At 35.4% G+C, this 24,561-nt stretch overlaps 1 protein-coding gene across 5 annotated transcripts in view; it reads left to right on the top strand.

Moving 5' to 3' along the window:
- The first annotated feature begins 660 nt into the window (after window positions 1–660).
- The window catches only part of wu:fj29h11 (uncharacterized), a 60,104-nt gene continuing 36,203 nt past the window's right edge, over window positions 661–24,561 (top strand). For 2 of the 5 annotated variants that reach the window (XM_051124074.1, XM_051124073.1), the window contains exons 1-19: window positions 661–1,352; window positions 2,584–2,838; window positions 5,588–5,830; window positions 6,169–6,408; window positions 7,999–8,091; window positions 8,178–8,744; window positions 8,837–9,258; window positions 9,347–9,475; window positions 9,577–9,774; window positions 9,899–10,039; window positions 11,402–11,662; window positions 15,130–15,313; window positions 16,592–16,758; window positions 16,833–16,961; window positions 17,255–17,430; window positions 19,717–19,886; window positions 20,110–20,334; window positions 22,405–22,511; window positions 24,186–24,386. In XM_051124074.1, the coding sequence (XP_050980031.1) occupies window positions 1,244–1,352; window positions 2,584–2,838; window positions 5,588–5,830; window positions 6,169–6,408; window positions 7,999–8,091; window positions 8,178–8,744; window positions 8,837–9,258; window positions 9,347–9,475; window positions 9,577–9,774; window positions 9,899–10,039; window positions 11,402–11,662; window positions 15,130–15,313; window positions 16,592–16,758; window positions 16,833–16,961; window positions 17,255–17,430; window positions 19,717–19,886; window positions 20,110–20,334; window positions 22,405–22,511; window positions 24,186–24,386 (4,017 nt within the window). In that variant the 5' untranslated portion in view covers window positions 661–1,243. The other 3 variants (XM_051124075.1, XM_051124077.1, XM_051124076.1) reach the window with 3 other exon arrangements.

Genomic DNA, 24,561 nt, shown 5'->3' with positions numbered 1-24,561 from the left:
AAACTAATAATACTACAAGTTCTCAATAATTCTGCTTTAAGCAGTGTATTAGTAGTTAGTTTGCTACACTCTAAGAAAAATCTGTAAAATAGGGCACAATCTACTATGTTAATATGAAATAATTTTTTTGTATTGTTTTTTTTTATTTGTTTTTTTTTTTAATTATGCATGGTGGTTATAGGGTTCCAGTGGATAATGGATAATGTCCTGGAAAATTACCAGTATATTTTCCATTTTTCTTACAGTGTATTAACTGATCAACATTCGCAGGTACAAGAATACTAACACAGTGTATCATAAATGAACAATTATTATTATTATTATTAAATTGAGCAATTGCAAAGAGCAGCAAAGTCACGTGATGTGTGTACTGCTAGGCATCTTTAATTTCCTCTTTCTGTGTAATTTGAATGTAAAATATGTGCCTTTTTATTGTCTAAGTCACTTATCAAAAGTTGCTAAAAGTTGCCAAATAAATTTTAAAAATTGCTAAATTTATTGCTAGGTGCTGTTGGAAGAAAAAGTTGCTAGGGTAGTCTGAAAAGTTGCTAAATTTAGCAGCAAAATTGCTAGGTTGGCAACAATGACATGAACAATACTGTTCCACAACACTAGAGGGCGGCGACGCACCGCGTATGTGAAACGACAACGGCGCGGGAAGAAAGAAGAAGAAGCTTAGAAACATTTCGCGCAACGGTTGCTGCACTGAGGGAATAAATCCGGAGTGAGACTCAGTCACGTATTTGGAGTTCAAGTAGCTAGAAGTACCTTACAAGAGAAGTGACTGTGATCACTGTTATGCGTTATTAGATGTTTTTATATATATTTTAAGCTAAAACGGGCGGTGTGTTTCTTGAGGTACCAATTTTAGCTGCGTAAATAACGTTACTTTTCCCACCAACGTACCTACATTACATGGTCTTGTTGGAAAACTGCAAATTTAAGTAATTGTAATTAATATTTGCTGCACTTTCCCTTCTGACAGAAATGTAAAAGCCATAATTCAGTGATTTAAAATACGGATTTATATCGATTAACGTTCAATGTCATGAGATGCAGATCAACAGGGAATCGTTTGAAGAAGTGACTCGTTATTGGATTTGTTTTTAAATCAGAGATGTCAGGCAGTTTTTCTGAGGCAATTGCAAAACAACTGAACTGAAATGTGTTTGTTTAAACTCTCAGTTAATTTTATACGTGGAGAATGTCTTGTTTTAAATGAGAAGCAAAAGATCAGAAAATCATGGCAAACAAACAGGGAATGAGCAGCGGCCCTCAGAGACATCAAGGGCCCCTGGTGAGGTCAAGGGTCCCGGATGAAGCACTGTTGTCGACATCAGGAACAGACCAAAGTATTGTACATTTCATTTTTCTTTAGTGCCTTTACAGCTCATTTTATGTGCAGGGTTTTTTTATACACTACCAGTCAACAGAAAATTTTTAAATGTTTTTAAAGAAGTCTCTTCTGCTCACCAAGCCTGTGTTTATTAATACAGCAAAAACGGTGAAAAATTTTAAATATTTTTACAATTTAAAATAACTGTTTTCTATTTGAATATATTTTAAAATGTAATTTATCCCTGTGGTTTCAAAGCTGAATTTTTAGCATCATTAGTCCAGTCACATGATTCTTCAGAAATCATTCCAGTATTCCGATTTACTGCTCAGAAACATTTATTATTAATTATTCTGTTGAAAACAGCTGAATTTTTCAGGTTTCTTTGATGAATAGAACATTCAGAAAAACAACATTAATCTGAAATAGAAGTCTTTTGCAACATTATAAATGTCGATTATCATCAATTTAAAGCGTCCTTGCTAAATAAAAGTATTTTTATCTTTTTTTTTTTTTAAATTTTTTAATTGAATAGTTTAATTAATTTTATTTAATAGTTAAATAGTTTTTGAATGGTATAGTGTATAATGTTGCAAAAGCTTTTTTTTTTCAGATAAATGCTGATCTTTCTATTCATCAAAGAATCCTAAATCTTGAAACAAATGCATTTAATTGTTACAAATATTAATAATAATAATAATAATAATAATAGATGTTTCTTGAACAGCAAATCAGTATATTAGAATGATTTCTAAAGGATCATGTGACACTGAAGACTGGAGTAATGATGCTAATTATTTAGATTTGATCACAGGAATAATTTACATTTTAAAATATATATTCAAATAGAAAGCATTATTTTAAATATATATAAAAAAAAATTCACAATATTACTACTTTTGCTGTACTTTGAATCAAATAAATGCAGGCTTGGTGAGCAGAAGAGAATTATTTAAAAATCATCAAAAATCTTACTGTTCAAAAACTTTTGGTAGTATAGCACTTAGCCTAGTTTGTGAAAGGAAAGCATTAATTTGACAGTAAAAAAAATTAGAATAATAATAGTAATACTGTTATGTGTCAGAACATACATAAGGGACCCCACAGTCATTGAAAACCTGCAAATATCACAATATTAAAAGGGATTTTATTTATTTATTTATTTATTTATTTATTTATTTATTCATGGAAATGAAATCTCAAACGTTTCCAGTTTTGCCATTTACAGTTGAATCTTGCTTTATCAGGCCCCTCATTGCAAACACTGAAAGAGGAGGTTGTCAACTTAATACACAGCTTTCCGGAAGGAATCGAAGTGTCCAGGTTAATCTTTATGTACAGGAGGGTCTACGGCAAGAGGTTTGGACCATTAAGCAGTTATGGTTTGGAAGGCCTTCAGGAGCTTTTTGAAGAGCTTGGCGACCAAGTGAGTGTGGAAAGGATTTACAATAAAAACATGATCAAATCTGCAAACCCTGTTCAGAGGACTGCTGTGTTTCAAGGTATGAACTAAAAGCATTGACTTAATTTCCTTAATTGTTTATATGGCGTCTAGTGATCTGGTAACCAAAACATCCAACACAACCATTGGAACCAAAACCATTCAACACAAAATAAGGAGGATTATCCCTAAAATAAGTTTAAAGTAAAAGATTTTCAGTGAATATTTAAAGGAATAGTTAACCCAAAAATGGAAATTTGGTGAAAATGTTCTCACCCTCAGGCCATCCAAGATGTAGATGAGTTTGTTTCTGCAACAGATTTGGAGAAACGTAGTATTACATAATTTGCTCACCAATGGATGCTTTGCAGTGAATGGGTGCCGTCAGAATAAGAGTCCAAACATCTGATAAAAGCATCACAATAATCCACAAGTAATCCACACCACTCCAGTCCATCAGTTAATATCTTGAGAAGCCAAAAGTTGTGTTTGTAAAAAAACAAATCCACCATAAAGACGTTTTTAACTAAAATCCATAGCGCATAATAACACTTCCTCCAGCGAAAAGTCATCTGAAATCAGAAGTGAAATATGCACAGATCAGGCACCATTTACAAGCTAAAACAGGCCATAACACATACGTGGGTGGATTTTGATGTCAGAGGACAATAGAGGATGGACTTTTTCCACTGGAGGAAGCGTTATTATGGATTATGGACTCGTATTTTAGTTTAAAATGTCGTTGTGTGGATTATTGTGTTGTTTTTATCAGCTGTTTGGACTTTCATTCTGACGGCACCCATTCACTGCAGAGGATCCAATGGTGAGCAAGTGATGTAATGACACATTTCTACAAATCTGATGAAGAAACAACTCAACTGCAGCTTGGATTGCCTGAGAGTAAGTACATTTTCAGCACATTTTCATTTGTGGGTGAACTACTTCTTTAAATATTTAAAGTGATGTAACACAAATAATTCTTATTTTATAAACTTTTATCTAATTTTCTATCACTAAATTGTTTATAAAATCATAGAACTGACAAAAACACTGATTAAATACTAAATGCAAGTCGGTGTGAATAAAAGCCACTGTTAAACAACAAAAGTAGTCATTTAAAATATGAAAAAGCCATTTTGGAAGTATTTTTATTTTCTGAACAACTGCGTAATGAGTCAGATTAAGCATATAATGTTCTTACTAAGAGTTCGACAGTCTTTTGAAATAATATGAGAATAGTTTTTATTTTCCTCCTTTCCCCTTTAATTGGCAAGCCAGTTAAGTATCATGTTTCAGGAAATGTAATGGCGTATGTTATCACAGGCTCCAGCTGGAAACTGAACAGACTGAGCGCTGAGTCACATGACTTCTCTAAGAACAGAGAGCGTATTAGATCAGCTGAGAGAGAGAGCGAGAGCGAGCAGGAAAACGAAACCTAAGGCTGTGGCTCCTGCCAACGTTAATCATTCCACACAAACATTACATGCTCACTCTGTTGATATCAGGTCTTACAGCATGTTAAGCATTTCTAGCAGTCTCTGTTCAAACAGGTAGGATCAGATAATGTTTGCTGTGTTTTCTAGCGATGAGAGTAATGCTCTAGGTATTTGCACTTTAACTTTCAGTTTTGTTTCTTATGATGCAGTGCATATTTATAGTGAAGGGAGAGACTAGTATAAAACAACAGACAATAAATTAGTCATTTAGTTTGGACAGGCATTCACTGAGTACATACACAGGGTAAGACTTATGCTGTTATTTTAATATTCATTTTCAAATGTCTGTTAATCTGTTTAAATTATTTCCATTCTGTTTTCTTGGTATATTTCAAAAGGTTTATAGTAGTACTTTATTTTTTTATTTTTTTATTAACACTAGTTAACTACGAAAACATAACAAACAGCATTTATTAATAATAATTTCAACATTTTCTAATACATTTTTAAACCAAACGTTGTTAATGCACTGTACACTAAAAGAAAATTGTATTTCTGTCAACTGACATAAAGAATAATAAATGCTCATTGTTAGTTCATGTTAATGAATTATCTAATGTCAACAAATGTGACTTTACTGCAAAGTGTTGCCAGTTGTTTGGTCATAAATTATAATGTTGATGTTGCTGTTGAGGTGCATTAGTAATTAATGTAGTGTTTATGTGATTATTTTATGAAACTGCTTTTGAAAATGCATTGTTTTTCCTGATTAATTAGTACAATTTTGGTGACTACAATAAGGTTCATTAGTTAACATTAGTTAACCACATTACTTAACATGAAGAATAAACAATACTTCTACAGCGTTAATTAATCTTAATGTTAATTTCAGCATTTACTAATGCATCATTAAAGTCACAAGTTGTGTTTGTTCATATTAATTCATGAACTAACATGAACTTACAATGAATGACTGTATTTTTATTAACTAACGTTAACAAAGATGAATAAATACTGTAATGTATTGTTCATTGTTTGTTCATGTTAGTTAATGCATTAACTAATGTTAACAAATGACACCTTATTGTAGTGTTACCAAAATTTTAAACTTTGACTCCAATATACAATGTATTAGGCATTAATTATCATCTGAAGTCATTTTATGCTGTGTTTTAAGAATTGATTTTCAGCATTTAAGGGAAAAGCTTGATGCCAGTTATCATTTCCTTCTTTTTTTTTTTTTTTTTCTCGTAATCATTGCTGACTTTGTCTCTGAGGAAGTTGATATGCCATCTTATGAAGATAAATGCCAAATGATTATTTATTTAAGTCTAAACAAATTCTGCTCTGAATAATGTTGTACTGTTTTTACAGATGTAAATATGGATGACGCTCCTAAGAACGCAATTCGTAAGAAAGTTATTAAGTTATTGAAAAAGCATCCTGATGGAATTCCTCTTAATGAACTAAATGAGATCTTTGCTCAGAAGCATAAAAAGGCCCTTTTGCCGGCTGAACTAGGGTTCTCTTCAATCGAAACCTTTGTGGATTCTCTTAGCGAAGATCTGACAGTAGAAGATGGTGTGATCTTTCACAAGGAAAACATAGTTCTTACAGGTACTGAATTTACAGTTTGTGACTTTTAGATACGTTAATTCCATTAATGTAACTAAGAAATTACTGTTTTGTAAAAAACAGAAGTAGTGGATGTTTCTTTGTATAAAGATGTAGATTTATGTTTTAAAGAACATTATACAAGGAAACATTCCCTACTGTATTTAAATATGTGTTTACGCCTTTTTCCAGAGCACCCACTGCGTTTTTAAGTAGCAGATTAAAAGTAGTCTAATATTAACCAAAGAAGAATTATTGTAAATCACTTGTTATACTGTCAGGAAAGCCTACTTCCAATTCCTTATATTGTCGTAACAATGTTGTCACACATTTTTTTACAGGTGAAGACTTTGAGAAGAGATGCAGGGATGTTGTGAATCTGGTAAAGAACCACCAGGAAGGCATTCCTCTTTCACAATTAGCAGTAGTTTTTATTAGGGAATATGGGAGGCCTTTGAGAAAAAAAGAACTTGGGTTCTCATCATTAGCAGATTTCATTGACTCCCTCAACCAAGAGCTGTATGTAGAAAATAGCCAAATCTTCTACAGGATTGCCAAGCCTGAAGCTTCAACCCCTACAGGTAATGATTAGTTGCTAAGGTGGCAATACACTGTGTGCAGAATTATTAGGCATGTTGATATTCTGGTCATATTTTTTTTCCAAACACATTTTACCAATTCCAAACCACATCAGTCTTAATAACTACTGTTAATTTTGTGTTTAATCATTTATATGTGATATATAATTGTCCGTGAAGGCTGGAAGTGAAAAACTCCTTATATTCAGGTGTGCGGAATTATTAGGCATGTTTTCGTTTACAGCTAAAATGAGCCAAAAAAGAGATTTAACCCAGACTGAAAAGTCCAAATTATTAAATGCCCATGAGAAGAATGCAATACTAATGCATTACAAGAATTTGCAAAGTTAAGGCTTGACCATTGGACAGTGAAATGCTTGTTGAGTCTGCATGGTCAGAAAAAACAGGTGGAGAAGAAAAGATGCATGTTAACTGCAAAAGAATTAGGAATTAAGGTGAAGAATTAGGTGTGACACCATCAGGAACCGTTTCCAGTTCTCCAGCGCCATCATTTTCCAGAACTGCAACCTACCTGGAGTCTTCAGAAGTACAATGTGTCAGGTTCTCGGAGACTTTGCTTGGTAAAAAATCCTAAAAAATGCCCCTGACTTAATAAGAATAACAAGCTGACGTGTTGTGAAATACATGAAGACAGTTTTTTTATATGCTTTAGAGACAGATAAGTTGAGAGTGACTCTTGAAGGACAAGCATCACATCCTCTTGTACCTCTGATTCAAGAATTTATCTTCTAAAATCTGGCAGTAAGTTTTGGGAGTTCATTTTAGTCCATCTCTGCAAGTCAGACTTTTCAGGATAAGAGACTAAACATGAACTCCCAAAACTTACTGCCAGATTTTGGAAGATAAATTCTTGGAAGATAAATATCTGTCTCTAAAGCATATAAAAAAACTGTCTTCATGTATTTCACAACACGTCAGCTTGTTATTCTTATTAAGTAAGGGGCATTTTTTAGGATTTTTTACCAAGCAAAGTCTCTGAGAACCTGACACATTGCACTTCTGAAGACTCCAGGTAGGTTGCAGTTCTGGAAAATGGTGGCGCTGGAGACTAAACGGTTCCTGATGGTGTCACACCTAATTCTTCACCTTAATTCCTAATTCTTTTGCAGTTAACATGCATCTTTTCTTCTCCACCTGTTTTTTCTGACCATGCAGACTCAACAAGCATTTCTCTGTCCAATGGTCAAGCCTTAACTTTGCAAATTCTTGTAATGCATTAGTATTGCATTCTTCTCATGGGCATTTAATAATTTGGACTTTTCAGTCTGGGTTAAATATCTTTTTTGGCTCATTTTAGCTGTAAACGAAAACATGCCTAATAATCCTGCACACCTGAATATAAGGAGTTTTTCACTTCCAGCCTTCACGAACAATTATACATCACATATAAATGATTAAATACAAAATTAACAGTAGTTACTAAGACTGATGTGGTTTGGAATTGGTAAAATGTGTTTGGAAAAAAAATATGACCAGAATATCAACATGCCTAATAATTCTGCACACAGTGTATAGTAGTTCTTTCTCTCAATCTCATTTGGTTCTCATATGCATTTCTTATGCTCTTCTCAGCACCACCAGTGCACGTTGATAGCATTTTTAAAGACGTGGAGCTGGTTAAGGAACATCGAAGGATTGCCAAACCTGAAGCTTCAGCACCGTTAGGTAATGACTTTTTGCTTACGTGACAATATAATAGTTGTGTCATTCACTCTCATTTGGTTCTCATGCATTTCTTATGCTTTTCTCAGCATCACCCGTGCACGGTGATGGGGTTTTTAAAGACGTTGTGGAGCTGGTTAAGGAGCATCGCAGAGGCATTCCTATTAGGAAGCTGTCTATGTTCTTCAGTCAAAAGTATCGGCGTAACCTCACTGTGTCAGAGTTTGGTTTCAAAACAATCACCTCCTTCATTGATTCTCTGAGCGATGAGCTGTTGGTGGAAAAAGAGAAAATCTTCCACAAGAGTCACAGAGGAGCACCTGCAATCCCAACACCTGCGAACCCACCAGCAGTGAACAATGACTCAACACCTGCGAACCAAACAAGCCCTTTAGTTAGTTTTGGAGCTGACTTTGCTCAACGAGGTAATGAAATGACGCAAGAGGAATTGATGGACAAAGTTAAAGAGGTTATAAAAAAGTTTCCGGCTGCAAGCCATTCCATTGCTGAATTGCTGAATGGCTACTTCCTCATATTTGGGTCGGCATTACCATTAAAACTCTATATGTCATTGTATGACAGCCAAACAGCTAAACAATTTTCTTCCTCTTCTCCAGTTGTGAATAATAAACAAGCAGGGGCGAAGTGCCTTGAAAGTAAGAGAACATACTTTTTTAAAGTAAATACATTATTTCATGTTCTTAAATCTTAAAATCAACACACACTCTTATCCACTTTATTCTTGTAGCAGCACCACAGAAGACTGGTGAGGAAGCAAAGAAGGTTCAGCCCTTGCCCTATGTGGTAAATGATCAAGTGGTTCGGTCCAAGGCAGGATCCCCTTTGCTTCAGTTTCAAAGTTTAACCGCCCCAATCATGGCTACCCCTAGTAATCTGTCCGCTAGCGACTTCCCAGTTCTTGGTACCACACTGCCTAAAGCTGAGGAGAAGAAGCTGAAGGAGGGAAGGGGGCCTGTCTTCAATGAGTCCTACTACAGCCAAGTGAGGGAGGTCCATGGTGCTGACATGAGGGCTGCAGAAGCATTGCTGGAAGATGAAAACAATATTGGGAGACGGAGAAAGGCCATGAACGCACAGGATGTGAATTGTTTGGTAGAGGACGTCATGAGAGCCCTTGCAGCCGAAGGAGAGCATGTCACCATTGAGAGGGTCTGTGTCTTGTAAAATACCAAACCAGACCCGTTTTTTGCTCACTACAATGTCAAAATGTCTTATTTTATTTTGTGTTGTTGTGAAGGTGATAAGCAGAGTTTGTTCACTTCTGCAAGTATCCAGCTTGAAGGATATGAGTATCGACCCTCGTCGGCATCTGCCTGCAGTGCAGGACCTTCAGCGCACCGTCAAGGAGATCAAGATGTATATTGAGGTACAAGGTCTTAAACAACCTCCTGGTGTAGGTTTATGATCTGATTAACAGGTTTGGGATGGTGTCTTGACATCACACACTTGTGTTTCTTTCTAAATCAGTCAGTGGAGGCGGTGTCCTCCATATGCACGCTTTACGAATTGGGACAGGCTTTGGCCAACCTGAAGAACAAGAAGCGCTTTGAAGAACTCCATCTTGGCCCTCTCTGCAAGGTCCCTCTTATTCACAGAATGTTCAGAATAGATGCAAATACTAAAGATGATGATGTACATCAGATTGCAACTGTGGACATTCTTAGGGTGAGTCTGCTTGGCACAGGATGCATACTTGACCATTCTAGAATAAACCCAAGACAAGGAGTTCTTTCACTTTGATGTGACTCACTCTCACTTATTGAACAATATGGTTTACTTCTTGCTTTAGAGTCTCCGAATGTTCAGGAGAAAAAGCAAGACGCCCAGAATTGACCTTGCTGACTTCATGAAGGACCTTGCAGACCAGTACAGCTGTGAGTCGCCGTATGAACTTGGCATCAGAATCCAGAGTCTTGGGTTGCCTATTTCGGTAAGATTCTCCATTGTTGTTTACCCCCCCTCCCCATTTAATAAATATATCCCAAAACTCTGGAAGATGGACACCTGGGCAATGACCTAAAAGTGCCCAAGCAAACACCAAGGGTCAAGGGTAGCCAACCCTGCTTCTGAAGGAAAACCATTCTAAAGAGTTTAGTTCCAACTTTAATAAAATAGCTGAACCAGCTAATCAAGGTGGATTGCTTGAACATTACAGGTATGTGAGTTGGAGCAGGGTTAGACCTGAAGTCTGCAGGAAGGTAGGCCTTCAGGAACAGAATTGGCTACCCCTGCTTTAAGGGAAGTTACACAACTCCGCTTACCCCTTATCCACCGACACGGTTTATGTTCCTGTGCCGAGCCTGGCTTTCGGCCAGTTCTCAGTCAGACAAACTGGAGCCTACTGTGAACCGTCCATGAGTTTCCCTTGTAGTCCTATGTAGACAGGAAAGTGGGAGAGCAAGAGGGGGATGTGATCGGGAAAGGTCCCTAAGCTGGTATTCGAACTTGGGATGCCTGAAGCGCAGTGGCACTATATGTCAGCGCACTGCCCACAAGGCTATGCCGCCAGTTTTCTAGGTTGCCAGCATTAGCCATTGCTTGCCATATTACTTTATTTTTATTTTTTATTTTTCCCCCTTTGTGAGCTCTCTAGTTAGTCTTGGATCTCCGGTGAAGACCAAATGGACAGAAAAGTCCATGTTTCCTTCCTAGACCCCTGTTGAAAGAACTTGGAAAAACACAAAATGTCTGTTCAACTAGCCTTGTGGGCAACGTACCGACATATAGTGCCATTGCGCTTTGGGTGTCCCAAGTTCGAGTCCCTACTCACAGACCTTTCCCAATTCCACCCTGCCCCCTCTCTCAACAGTGGTCTATGAAGGAAACATGCACTCTTCTGTCCATTTGGTCTTCACCGGAGATCCAAGACTAACTAGAGAGCTCACAAAGGGAAAAAAAAAGTAATACAGCAACCAAAACTCAAATCCCGACCCCTACGTCACTAGTTTTGGGGTTCCAGTCCATCAGTTTTTTAGGGCCCAAGTTGAAGCAATCTTTCCAGCCCAGAGCCCTCTTTCCTTCTGTGCACATGCGTGGAACAGTTTGAAGATGAACACAGGCCAGGAACCCAAATCGGAACCAATGTAGGTGGAAAAGGGGTATCTGTGCCACTCACATACTCTGGTCTGAATTAATATGAACAGTAATGAGCAAAGTGCTGTTAAATTAAATGCCACAGAATGCCACTCAACCAGAACAAACTACTTTATAATTCCCAGCATGCTAAATCCAACAACCACATTGAACAGACTTTACTGCATTGTTTTCTTGTTTTCACATGCTGTGTTCTCAGACGCTGAATAAGGCATCTGCTACTGAGCACTGCCACATGGACAGGGCCAGAGAAGCCATTCAGAAGGAGATTCAGGAGGAGGTGGATGCCAAAATGTTTAAGATCAAGAAGAGCCTGCTGGATCCAGCCCAAGGACCTGTGATCTTCTCCCAGATTGGCAACTCTGAGCTCAGGAAAAAATATGCAAATATGACCGCCGCGGATGCCGTGATGGAAGTCTTCATCAATTCTGAAAGTGTCTTCAGTAAAAGCATGGCGAAGGTGAGCAACTTAGAGGCAAGGCTGGGAGGATCCTTACGTAGTCTGTTCAAAACAAGCTCAATCATTTGAAGAGTTTGCAGACTGGTTTTTCTTGTGGTTTGCAGACTGGTTTTTTGTATGTTTGATGAAGTGACTGCTCTTCATGGGTGGCAACTTGCTTAGTATGATCAGTAGTAATAAAGATGATGATAAGTAGCAGTGCTTGCTAAGGAAATCATCTCTATTATTACTGATCATACTTTGGGCAAGAGGTTTTTCCAAAACCCCTAACAGTGTTCTAGTACTTCAGACCAGACAAAACCAAACTGGAGTCTTGAGGTTTATTAAGGTTTAAGGTCAAAATGATTTGCAAATATGCTTTCCTTTGGGGTAATTGAAAACTGGTTTTGCGTCAGTGTCATGTGGACCTCCGCAGGGCACGATAGCACAGAGCACATTCTATGTCAAGACGAGTTGATTTTTTTTAAGAAAAATACCCTGAAAGAATGGCCTTGAATTTGAACTCAAGACAAAATCAAGATTCAGTCCAGTCTCAAGTCCTACAACACTGACACCTATTCTAAGTATTAAACATGAAGGTGCAAAGGTACAAAACTTGCAGCCACCCAAAGATCTAGATTTGCTTTGGCAAACACAGTTTTGGTGCTTTTTGTTTGGAGGAGCTTTTATGTCGGGAGAGTGCCAATGATGCTAAATATGTCCCTTGGTGGGCATAGGTATTTCTCTTTCTGAAACAAGGTTGGGTACCCATTTGTAATTATCCCTAAAGATATTCTTAAAGGAGTAGTTCACCTCACTTAGTCATTTACACCATGTGTCCACCAAATGATTACTTCCTGAGACTAGCTTGTGTTTTTAGTTGTTTAGTTGTCACTGTCACTTTTTGTCAACTATCCAATCATCGTGGAGGAGGGGTGGGACAAATATCACACCAACCAACAGTCACATCTTACTTGTACTATGACTGAACAACAATGGAGGAGAAATTAATATTGCTTGTTTCCAAGTAGGGGTGTTGTGATACACCAGATTTAATGACAATCGTAATATTTAAAAATGAAATATCGTTAAAGTGTTAATTGGAGGTGCCGTCTTATACCATGATAACTAGAAAAGCACAGTGTTATCGTAACGTTATCGGAATTGGCTGATAAAGGCTTAAAATGTCAACAGTGATTAGTCTCACTGTTTTGGATTGCCGCATTTAATTTGAGAATGCACGTACAGAATGACGGTCTGGTGTGCATTTAAAGGAGAAGTTTACTTCCAAAACAAAGATTCACATATAATGTACTCACCCCCTTGTCATCCAAGATGTTCATGCCTTTCTTTCGTAAAGAAATTATGTTTTTTGAGGAAAACATTTCAGCATTTTTCTCCATATAATGGACTGATATGGTGCCCCGATTTTGAACTTCCAAAATGCAGTTTACATGCGGCTTCAAACGATCCCAGATGTGGTTGTAAACCATCCCAGCCGAGAAAGAAGGGTCTTATCTAGGGATAATAAAATAAACAAATAAACGATCGGTTATTTTCATAAAAATTATACAATTTATATACCTTTTAATGTCAAATGCTCGTCTTGTTTTACTCAGCCTGGACTGTTTTGTTCCGGTTCATGACGGTTAGGGTATGTCGAAAAACTCCCATCTCATGTTCTCCCTCAACTTCGAAATCGCCCTTTATCGCTGCTTTACCTTTTTTGTTAAGGGTGTTTGATCTTCTTTGCATGTTCACTTTGCGAAGACTGTGTCGGTACTTCTGCAGTGATGTAGGATGAGTTTTAAATCATTTTTGAAGTTAAGGGAGAAAATACGATTGGAGTTTTTCGACATACCCTAACTGTCGTGTACTAAGACAGACGGAAAATGAGAAGTTGCGATTTTACGACTGAAAAAAGAAAGACATAAAATGAAAGTAAAATACGCAAATAACATTAAGATACTTGTGTGTCTGAATAAAAAAAAGCAGTAATTGATGTCATAAATTCATGAGTCTATAGCTTACATGAATGAAATCACAAACATGACACAAATGTATATGGATTTATTAATTAATATGTAATATATTTTTTCAAAAAGGTAAAAGATTTTTTTTTTTTTTTTTTTTACATAACTTTTGCTTTAGACTGCCTAGTAATATTAAATCCACAAAGAAAATGTTAAGGTTTCAACTGCATGTGTCTGAGCGAGAGAGGTATATCGGATATCGGCGGAAATCTTATATCATGCATCCATAACGAGAACCACGAAAAATAAAATGAAAAGAACACAGCAGAAAAACGTTTAGAAAATAATATAATTCCTGTCTCATTCGGTTATAAAAAGCCACATCAGTTCACAGAAGGAAGTTTTTTAAAAAAAAAAGTTGATAAAATAAAGGTGAATTTGACTGACAGGATTGTTTTCTGTTCTCCAAGACTTCTATAGATATTGCGATATAACGTTTTTGTGAATTCTTTTAGCCACGACAATCGTGTAGTGAAAAATCTGATATTGTGACAGCCCTGTTTCCAAATATTAATGTCTGTACCAAATAAAATTCCCAGACTATCAGCACTATTGATATGAAAAATAATGATGGGAGAAACATTGCATTGCAAATATTCGGTTTCGTTGGAATCAAAGTGTCTCAACTGAAAAACAACTACAACAATACAGAAACAAAAAAACAGTGCTGAGCTTCTAGGCAGTTTGAGATGAGCGCCCGTTGCATAACACAAGGAGAAATTTTTTGCTTGGTTTTTGCAATTACTGAAACTGGGACTAAAGCTTTCTGACGCTTTTGAACTTCTAAAAGTGTCTTAAAATTTTTGGGTGAGCTATTCCTTTAAACCAGGGGTGCTCAACCCTGGTCCTGGAGATCGACTTTCCTGCAGAGTTCAGCTCCAACCCTGTCCAAACACACCTGAACCAGCTAATTAGGATCTGAAGGAGCACTTGATAATTACAGACAGGTGTGTTTGGACAGGGTTGGAGCTGAACTCTGCAGGAAAGTCGATCTCCAGGACCAGGGTTGAGCACCCCTGCTTTAAACAGTGCCTCTCTTATTTCACGCTACATTCTTGGTAATTGCAGTGGTAATTCCTTCTAGCTGTTTAAGGATGTAAACGGATGTCAGATGAGAGTAGGAGAGAGATCAGCTGCTGTTTTTATTAATGTGATGTCATGCTCATCATCTGCTAATCCCACCCAGAAATGTCTCTCCCTATACTTGCATCATTAATACTGTTTTGTCGCAGTTTTGACTGACCTTTTCTCCTTCATTCACTTTAAGAAATTAGCATGTGATTGGGTCATTTCTGGTGCTAAACGTCCATGAATGTAATCATGCCGCTTGTGCTCTAGTTTGATTAATTGAATCTGACTGGGAACATTGAATGAGCGTTTCTAATTTATTAATTTGTGACTGTTGTTTCATAACTGTTCCGGAAGGAACTAACTGTGCTTTTTTTGTGTCCTCAGAATATTCAGATGTTCTTGTCATGTATAAACAGAGACAGGCTCGCTAGAGCCTTATTCCAGCTTGCTATATGCTGTGGCTCCTTGGACGCTCCTCAGGACCTGGTAGCAAAAGAAAAACCACAGAAAAAAGCGGAGATAAAGAAAAGTACAGAAGACAGAATCACAGAGATGCTTCCCACTGAAGGTGTCAGCTTTGAATTAATTAGTTATCTAAATCTCCACTTTTAGTTTTAGCACCATCCGCAGTAAGGGCAAAAGGACAATGTGATGCTATTTGCAGAAAGAAATTACAAGTGAAAAGGCGAAAAAAAAAAAAAAAAAAAAAAAAAAAAAAAAAAAGTGTATATATATATATATATATATATATATATATATATATATATATATAAAAACGTTAAATATTAAAAAAATAACTACAATTTTAAAAATGTAAATAAAATTATTACATTTAATTTTATACAAATATTTTTTCAGTTATTTTAAAAATGAAATTAAAATGAAATAATTTTATTTTTAAAATAACAAATGGTCCATATAGAGGCATTGTTTTAACTAGAAAAAATGTTAAACAAAAAATAATGAAAATTAAAAATTAAAACAAAATCATTAAATTGATTTTTTTTTTTTAAAAAAACAAAAGGTTTATAGAGAGAGGGATTATTTTAATAAAAAAATGTACATATAAAAATATAACAAAAATGTAAATATAAAGTTAAAATTATTAAAACTAACTTTAAAATTTTTTTTTTAATTATTGTAAATTAAATTAAATTCGAATAATTTGATTTTTTTTTTTAAGAACAAAAGGTCGATAGAGATATTGTTTTAACTAGAAAGAAATGTTAAAATAAATTAAAATCCAAAATTAAAATAAAATTCAATTGAATTTTTTAGAACAAAAGGTTCATAGAGAGATTATTTTAACAAAAATTATATATAAAAATCTAGCAAAAATTTAAATATAAAGGTAGAATTATTAAATGAGCTTTTACATTAAAAAAAACATTAACAAAAAAATAATAATAATAATTTTAAAAATTACAATTAAATTTTTAATGTATTTGTTTTTACTTTTTTTTTTTTTGTTAATATGTTAAAAAATGCATTTATTCTGTCCCAGGAATCAAAACTTTTTGTAATAGTGTAGGATTTTTAGTCCTCTTTATTTGGGGGCTTTTCTTAGCAGTTTTTGTTGATATACCTGGTTAAATTGTAGTTAATGTGATTTAATTAGCATATTATAAAAAATAATTCTATAAAATTTTAATCAACTGACAGTAAATTTAACATCTCAGTTAATTTTGTTCTGGTGTGTGTAAATGTATATTTTGTCCTATTAAGATGTTTTACTATGAAGTATTTCACACTTTATCCATACACATTACTGCCTGTTGTGTAAAAGTTCATCTCTAAGCTGTTCTCATGTGGTCTTTTTTTTTTTTTTTTTTTTTTTTTTGTGTAGCTGACATGAAGAGCTATTTTCAGGAGTGTGTCACTAATTTCAAGAGCACACCTACACTGGCCCACCTTCGCACACTGGAAAAGAGGATCGCGGAGAACTTCAAGTTCAAAGACTTCAGCCAGCTGCAGCAAGGAACCTTCCTTGATTTCATTATCAAAAACAAAAAGGTGCGTGTTTCTACTTTTATGAGGTTTCTCATGGCGTGTCGGTCATAGCTTAACGGCTCTCGCTCTTGGCGCAGGTCCTGCAGGAGGCAGCAGGGGGCGCCGTCTCCATCGACGGCCAGGATCCTGGAGTGAACGGCTTCAGGCCGTGCAGACAAGATGTGTTTGAGTTCATCAAGCAGTGTGGAGAGGGAGACGACAGCAGAGTGAGTTTTGCTCCAAGCTTGTCTGTGCATGTTACGTGTCAAAAGATCTTTGCACGGTGCGGCAGATCACGGCTCTGATTAATATGTTTCATGACAGAAACATCCCGCACAGATGAACATGATCAAAACTTTGCTGTTGCACACAATCTCCTCCATGCCTTCTGTCATCTTCTTTTATTTATTTTTGTCTCAGTATTTCATATGTCAGGCTTTACAGGGTTAAATGAGTTCATTGCAACAAAAGTACAGTTACAGTACATATGGGAATGAAACATGCTTTTGTTGTGGATCAGCTGCCATTCATTGAAGCCGCTTTGAGGAATCATTACCGGATCAGGGACAGCCGAGAGCTCGGTCATGGGCCCCTCAGTTGTCTTGTGAACTACACGCAGAAGCAAAAAGAACTAAGTGGGGACGATGTCACTAGTGTCGTGCGCTACGAGTGTCCTCTGCTGCCCATGGGTTCAGGGTGAGATGATTAAAACCTCTATTTTTCTTGAAATACTCATCTGTCTCACTGCAGAACTTTATGAGCTGTAAAATTAGATCTAACCAAGACTATACAATATACAGTCATGGCCAAAAATATTGGCGCCCTTGCATTAAAAAACAGAGAAGAAATGTCAAATCTGATACAATTCCACACAGAACCCAAAAAATGCACTGGACAGAATTATTGGCACCCTTAACTTAATATTTGGTAGCACCCCCCTTTGGAAAAAATAATTGAAATCAACCGCTTCCTATAGCCATGAATGAGTTTCTTACACATATCTACTGGAATTTTGGACCACTCTTCTTTTGCAAACTGCTCCAGGTCATTCAGATTTGAAGGATGCCTCCTCCCAACTGCTGTTTTGAGATCTCTCCACAGGTGTTCTATGGGATTCAGATCTGGACTCATTGCTGGCCATTTTAGAACTTAGAATTTTAGAATTCACACAGTCAAGGCATCCAATGCCAGGAGCAGCAAAGCAACCCCAGTTTGACTGTAGGGACTGTGCTTTTTCTGTAAACAGTGCCATGATGTCCTTTACCAAACAGCTCTACTTTTGTCTCATCTGTCCACAGTACATTCTCCCAGAAGGATTGTGATTTTGTCACATAAGTTTTGGCAAACTCCAGTCTTGCTTTTTTGTGCCTTTGTGTCAGCAGTGGTGTCCTCCTGGGTCTCCTACCATAGTGTCCCTTTTCGATTGTCTATGTATTTCAACAATTTTTTCTCTAAAATCTACAGACAACTCCTTTTTTAACTGGTTGCAAGTGTGATTACTATATTGCCCACACCTGTTACTTGCCAAAGGTGTGTCTAAATACAAATTACAGGAGCATCACATGCTTGAAAAGCAATTATTCCTTATAATTTTGACAAGGTGCCAATAATTTTGTCCAGTCCATTTTTGAGTTCTGTGTGAAATTTTAAGTTTGACTTTTCTTCTGCTTTTTTTTGTGTTGTTGCAGTGCAAACAAAAACAATAAGCATGTGAATACCAAAACAATGAATGTACCACTGTTTAAATGTTTTCCACATTTTAGAGTAATAGCAAAGTTATCAGTATGTTATATAATATTGTATAAAGTATATTACAATAGAAAACAGTTAGTTTAAATTTTAATAATATTTCACAGTTTTTACTGTATTCTTTGATCAAATAAATGCAGCCATGGTGAGCAGAAGAGACTTCAAAAACATTTAAAAAAATCTTTCGGACTCCAAACATTTGAATGGTGGTGCATGCTATATTGTTGCCTTTTCTTACTAGTCAAAAATGTTAAGTATAAAAATAAAACAAATAAAATGTTAAAAAAAAATAATATATTTTTTAAAAATATATTGTTTAACTGAGGTTCTTAAATGTGATGTTAATGGAAAAAAAAAAAAAAAGTTAAATTAAGGCATTTAACCTGCCACCTAAATAGAGACTTTTTGTAATAATGTGGTATTTTATTTGGTTATCTTCATTAGGGGGCATTTCTTAGCATATTGTGATATACTGTGTGTGATTAATTGTAGTTAATGTGATTAATTAATAAGCAGAATAAACTTCTGGTCAAAAATGTTAAATTTAAAAAATAAATTAAAAATTAAAATATTTGAAAAATAAAACCGTAAAATAATTCAAATAAAATTATTACAATTACAATGAATTAATTAATTATTTTTTTAACTAGGGCTATCAATATAATACATTCATTTAATACATTTTATTTAAAACAATTTGTGCAAATTTAAGCTGACAACTGAATAGAAACCTTTTGCAATAATGTAGGACTTTATTTAATATATTTTATTTCAGAGCTAATCTTAGCAGTTTTTGATGTATGTGATTTTAATTGCAGTTTTAATTTAATTGCAATTAATTAATTATGAGAAATAACGGCAATAAACTTCTTTCAAAAGCATTTTATACTCCAACCATTTAACAGTACTTGTGTACATGTGTATATAGTCTATATAGAGTATTAAGTGTAAAAATGTTAAATATAAAGATAAAAATGCTAAATATAAATTAACATTTTTCAAATTAAAATATTTAAAAAATAAAATATTTTCAGAATTAAATTACGTTTATTAAAAAATATATATATATATATATATATATATATATATAATAATGTATATATATATATTTTAAACTAACTAAAAATTCTGTTATGTTTCTTAACCTTTGGTTTGTAGCGTAGCTTGAGAAATGATTAACACACACAGGTTGTTTGACTGGAGACTCGTGATTGTGTGTGTGTTTGTTCTCAGGGAGTGTGTGGTGGATTCCGTGGGTTTGCTGGGCGAGGTGAGCCAAGATCAAGCGCGGGCGAGTTTGCTGTCGGCTCCTCTGCTGCAGGATCTGGAGGAATGGAGTCAGTGGGAGCTGGTGTTTCAGCCCAACCACGGCCCTCTCAAGGACTTCATCGACAAGTACTGTGGTGCGTCACCCTTAGCATTAACTTTTCATAAGCAAATGAAAATTCACTGCTGTGAACTAACCAGCACACAGAATATGAAAAAAACTATTAAAAGCTTGTCTACAACAGGCCTAAACCACTCCACTAAAGACTCCCAGAAAATATCCTTTTTTGTCAGCATCACACAGCCCTGCTGTGAGAGGAAATCTCTGGCGGTTTCTCACTGCACTCTTTATGTGTCCAGGCAAGACAGAGCTCCTGGCTCTCGAGGTTTCTCCCGGCGTCCTGCTTCGGGTCACCGCTGATACGGGTGAGAAACACTTCTCAGAGGCGGCACAGGCTCTGGACCCTGTCGGCACCGCCGGACACTTGGTCTCTATCGTCGTGGCTAATGGGATACCGAACACGCCCACAGCACTCCTGGCCAATCACATGGAGAGCGCACTGAATGTAGCAGTCGCACAGGAAGGTAGGAGGTTTTCTTCTCACACCGCAGGTGTCAGCACACTTCGTCATGCTTTACTCACTGTCCATCACACTTTGTACTGAACTGGTTTGTTTATCTGACTTTGCTCCGTTTATAAACGGATGAAACAAAAGATCATATCGCTCCTACAGGGTTTCCACAGCTCCTTAAAAAGTTTTAAATTCAGGGGTTTTGTTGATCTTAAGGGGATAGTTCACCCAAAAATGAAAATTAGATGTTTATCTGCTTACCCCCTGGGCATCCAAGATGTAGGTGACTTTGTTTCTTCAGTAGATCACAAACAAAGATTTTTAACTCAAACCGTTGCAGTCTGTCAGTCATATAATGGCAGTCAATGGCTACCAAATCTTTAGGAGTAAAAAAAAACATACACAAACAAAACCAAATTAAACCCTGAGACTCATGACGATACACTGATGTCCTAAGACATGAAACGATCGGTTTGTGCGAGAAACTGAACAGTATTTATATCATTTTTTACCTTTGATTAACCACTATGTCCTACTGTCCTAAGTGCATGCACAGCATTTGGCACGTAAAGTGTACGCGCCCTGGCGTAGTATACGCAAGTGTAACACAATCCTGCATGAGTTCGTGCAAGAAAACGTAATCTTTTAGCTTTAAATCGGATTGAACAATCAGGGTAAACGCAAGTAAATACCATTTTGAATAGCCGTCATACTCGCAATCTCTGTCCACTGTGTAAACAATGAGTGACGTGTAAGCGCAGATCGCTTCCGGCGCTTGTGTATACTACGCGAGAGTGCATCCACGTCACGCGTCAGATGCTGTGCAAGCGCTCAGGACAGTTTCTTACACAAACTGATCGTTTCGTGTCTTAGGACATCAGTGTATCGTCACGAGTCGCAGGGTTTAATTTGGTTTTGTTTGTGTATGTTTTTTCATTTACTCTCAAAGATTTGGTAACCATTGACTGCCATTATATGACTGACAGACTGCAACAGTTTGAGTTAAAAATCTTTGTTTGTGTTCTAATGAAGAAACAAAGTCACCTACATCCAATTTTCATTTTTGGGGGAACTATCCCTTTAAAGGTTTAGTTCACCCAAAACTCACCACCCACCCGTAAGACCTTCGTTCTTCTTCGAAACACAAATTAAGATGTTTTTGAGGAAATCTTTCTGACCTTTCATGGACAGCAAGGGTCCATTGACATTCAAGGCCCAGAAAGGTCCCAAGAACATCGACAAAATAGTCTGTGTGACAACCGTAATTTTATGAAGTGTGCAAAACGACGTTCATCAATTCTTCATCCATATTGGAGAGTACCACTGATGGACTATTTTAACGATGTTCTTGGTATCTTTCTGAACTTTGGAGCTCTTGTATTTATTCAAACATATCTTGTATATAATAATTTGTTTTCCTAAGATGAGCGATGGTCTTACGGGTTCCTGACGACATGAGGGTGAGTAATTATTCACAGAATTTAAATTTTTTGGTGAACTAACCTTTTAAGTCTTAATTCGTCCTTCATCGCGTTAAGGCCTTAAATAAAATGTTGCGTACACTGCAAAAAATGTATATCTTTGTCAGTGTTTTTGTCTTGCTTTCCAGTACAAATTTATAAACGTCAAGATACATTTACTTATGATACAAAATTGAAGTCTTTTTTTTTTGAGAAATTGAACATAATTGAGTGAGTTTATCTTTAAAAAAAAAAAAATCAAAAGTATGAAATATGATAACTTGATTTCCCTTTAAATCTGAGCTGATATTTAACCTTTTATTCTTATTTAAATTCGCTTCATTCTAATACCTTTTTTAGAAAACAAGACTTATGTCATTTTTGCATCTATCTTAATTTAAGAAGAAAAGCTGCATTTTTGTGTGTGTAAAATTAATTAAAAAGCAGTGGAGATTGGTAATGTTGCTAAAACAACTCATTTTGTATTGACATTGTGTTCTGTTAATTTAAAATTGTTTCCTTAAATTTTCTTTAAAAAAGGTCTTAAAGTCTTCATTTTGTTTTTATAGTCTCTGCAGGAAGCTTGCCCTAATTAATGAATGTTAATCTTACGTTTGAAACAGAAATAAAGCTTGGGGAGGACGGATACTCGTACAGCGGTGTGGCTCGGTTTGTGCTCGAATGTATTACGCTGATGCCTACGAGAATCTGCAAGGAACTCCTGCAGCAGGTACTGAACCGAATGAATGTGTCTTCAGATCCCCCTCATTAAACGCTGAAGGCAGCAGCTTTCATCAGACTAACAGCTTGTGTGGGAGAGATCAGTAGTGTTAGTCAAATAGTAATGGGCAAGGATCATTTTCCCATCATTACTGTGACACTATAGGAAAGTTTTGCTGTTGAATCTGAGATGTGGGTGGGTACCAGAGGCTCTCAATGCGAAATAAAGGCCTGTATCTAGGTTGTTGTCATGACGACCGTTACCGAGTGTCATTCTTCGGGGGTTAGAGGTTCACGATCCTGTCACATCATTAGTGTCGAACGCCTCTGGTGTGGCTGCTTCATTCCTGTTATGACACAAATATGTTCGTGAAGACCAGAGGAAGGTCGCATCTTGCTTTCCCTGCTGGATATTTACTTGATTATTAGTGATAAACTCAATTATCACACAGGCCATTTAATCAGCTGATATGTTTTTGAGATCAGTGGGTATTTATGAATGGATGAGTCTTGTCTGAAGCTGCTATATGTGCACACCTGAATACATCAAATTTTAAGTTGTTTGGCTATAAATGACCTAAAGTGGCTAATCAAATCATAAAAAAGAGATGTATTTATAATTTTCAGGTTAAAAATGATAATTGTGTTTTAAAAATAAAATAAAAATGTGTAATTTAAAAAACTAAAAAAATAAAATAATAAATTAATAAATGGAGATTATATATATATATATATATATATATATATATATATATATATATATATATATATAACTATTTTAAAATGTGTATTTTAAAACATTTTTCAGATGCCTTATATTTTATATTTATAAAACGTTATTTTTAGAAAAAATTTTAAATTTCTGTTTTCTCATTTTTTTAGGCAATTTCAGAGTGAATATTGATAAAAGTTATTATATTTAATCTGAATATTTTCACACATCTCTTTTGCCATCATTGTTTTTTTTGTTTTTTTTTTATTGTAGAAATTTATATTTTATTTTTATTTATTCAAATGTCTGTTTTCTAATTTTTAAGACAAATTTTTGAGTAAATATTAATAAAAGTAATTATTTTAAAATATTATATTATAAAAAGTCTATTTTCAAATTTTTAGAGTAAATATTGATAAAAGTTATTTATTCTTACTTGCTGTTGATTTTTATGATTATGATTTTTTTTTTTTTTTTTTTTTTTGTAGAAATGTATTTTTTACTTTTAAAATGTTATTTTTATTTTTCAAATGTCTGTTTTCTAATTTCTTAGACAAATTTTTGATATTAATAAAAGTAATTGTTTTTTATCAGATTTTTTTGCCCATCTAATTTGCTGACATTGAACATTTTCTTTTAAATTTCTATTTTTTAAATGTTGTTTTTTTATATATATATATATATATATATATATATATATATATATATATATATATATATATATATATATATATATATATAATATTTTTTTATTTATTTATTTATTTATTTATTTATTTATTTTTATTATATTTTTTTTGTACATCTCATTTGCTGTCATTATATTGTATGCGTTTTCATTATATCAGGCCATTATAAACGCCCATATTGGCGGAGCACTTATGAAGATATGTGTCTGTCATCTGAGCTTCACCGCAGCAGCATTGGGATGTGTGTGTTTTATGCTTTGGTGTTTCTGACAATGCTGTGCAGGTGTTTTTGGAGCCGCTGTCAAAAGTGCTCGGTCAGGCCAGATCTAAAACCCTCTTGCTGGACGCTGCACGTTCACACACGCGCTACCTGAACAAACTGCATCAGATGGGGCTCCTGCTGGGAATCACTGAGTGGAGGAGCCACTTCAACGACAAACTAGTTCTGAAAGCTTTTCCTCAAGTGCCTTCAGAGATCAAGAAGGTTTGGATTCCCTTCTAGTTTGTTTGATCAGAACCCTGTTTCGAACTGGATTTTGAAAGCCCCAAAATTGGGCTTTTGCTAACTTGTATGATTTTAAACGTTTCCAAGTGAGACTGCTCAAGTGATACTCTGCAGATCATGCAAAAGCAGTGCAGCATGGCTATATATGTTTTTT

This window comes from Labeo rohita, chromosome 12 (assembly GCF_022985175.1).
Source record: "Labeo rohita strain BAU-BD-2019 chromosome 12, IGBB_LRoh.1.0, whole genome shotgun sequence".
Classification (NCBI taxonomy): Eukaryota; Metazoa; Chordata; class Actinopteri; order Cypriniformes; family Cyprinidae; genus Labeo; species Labeo rohita.
This window is presented reverse-complemented; position numbering and strand designations above follow the sequence as displayed.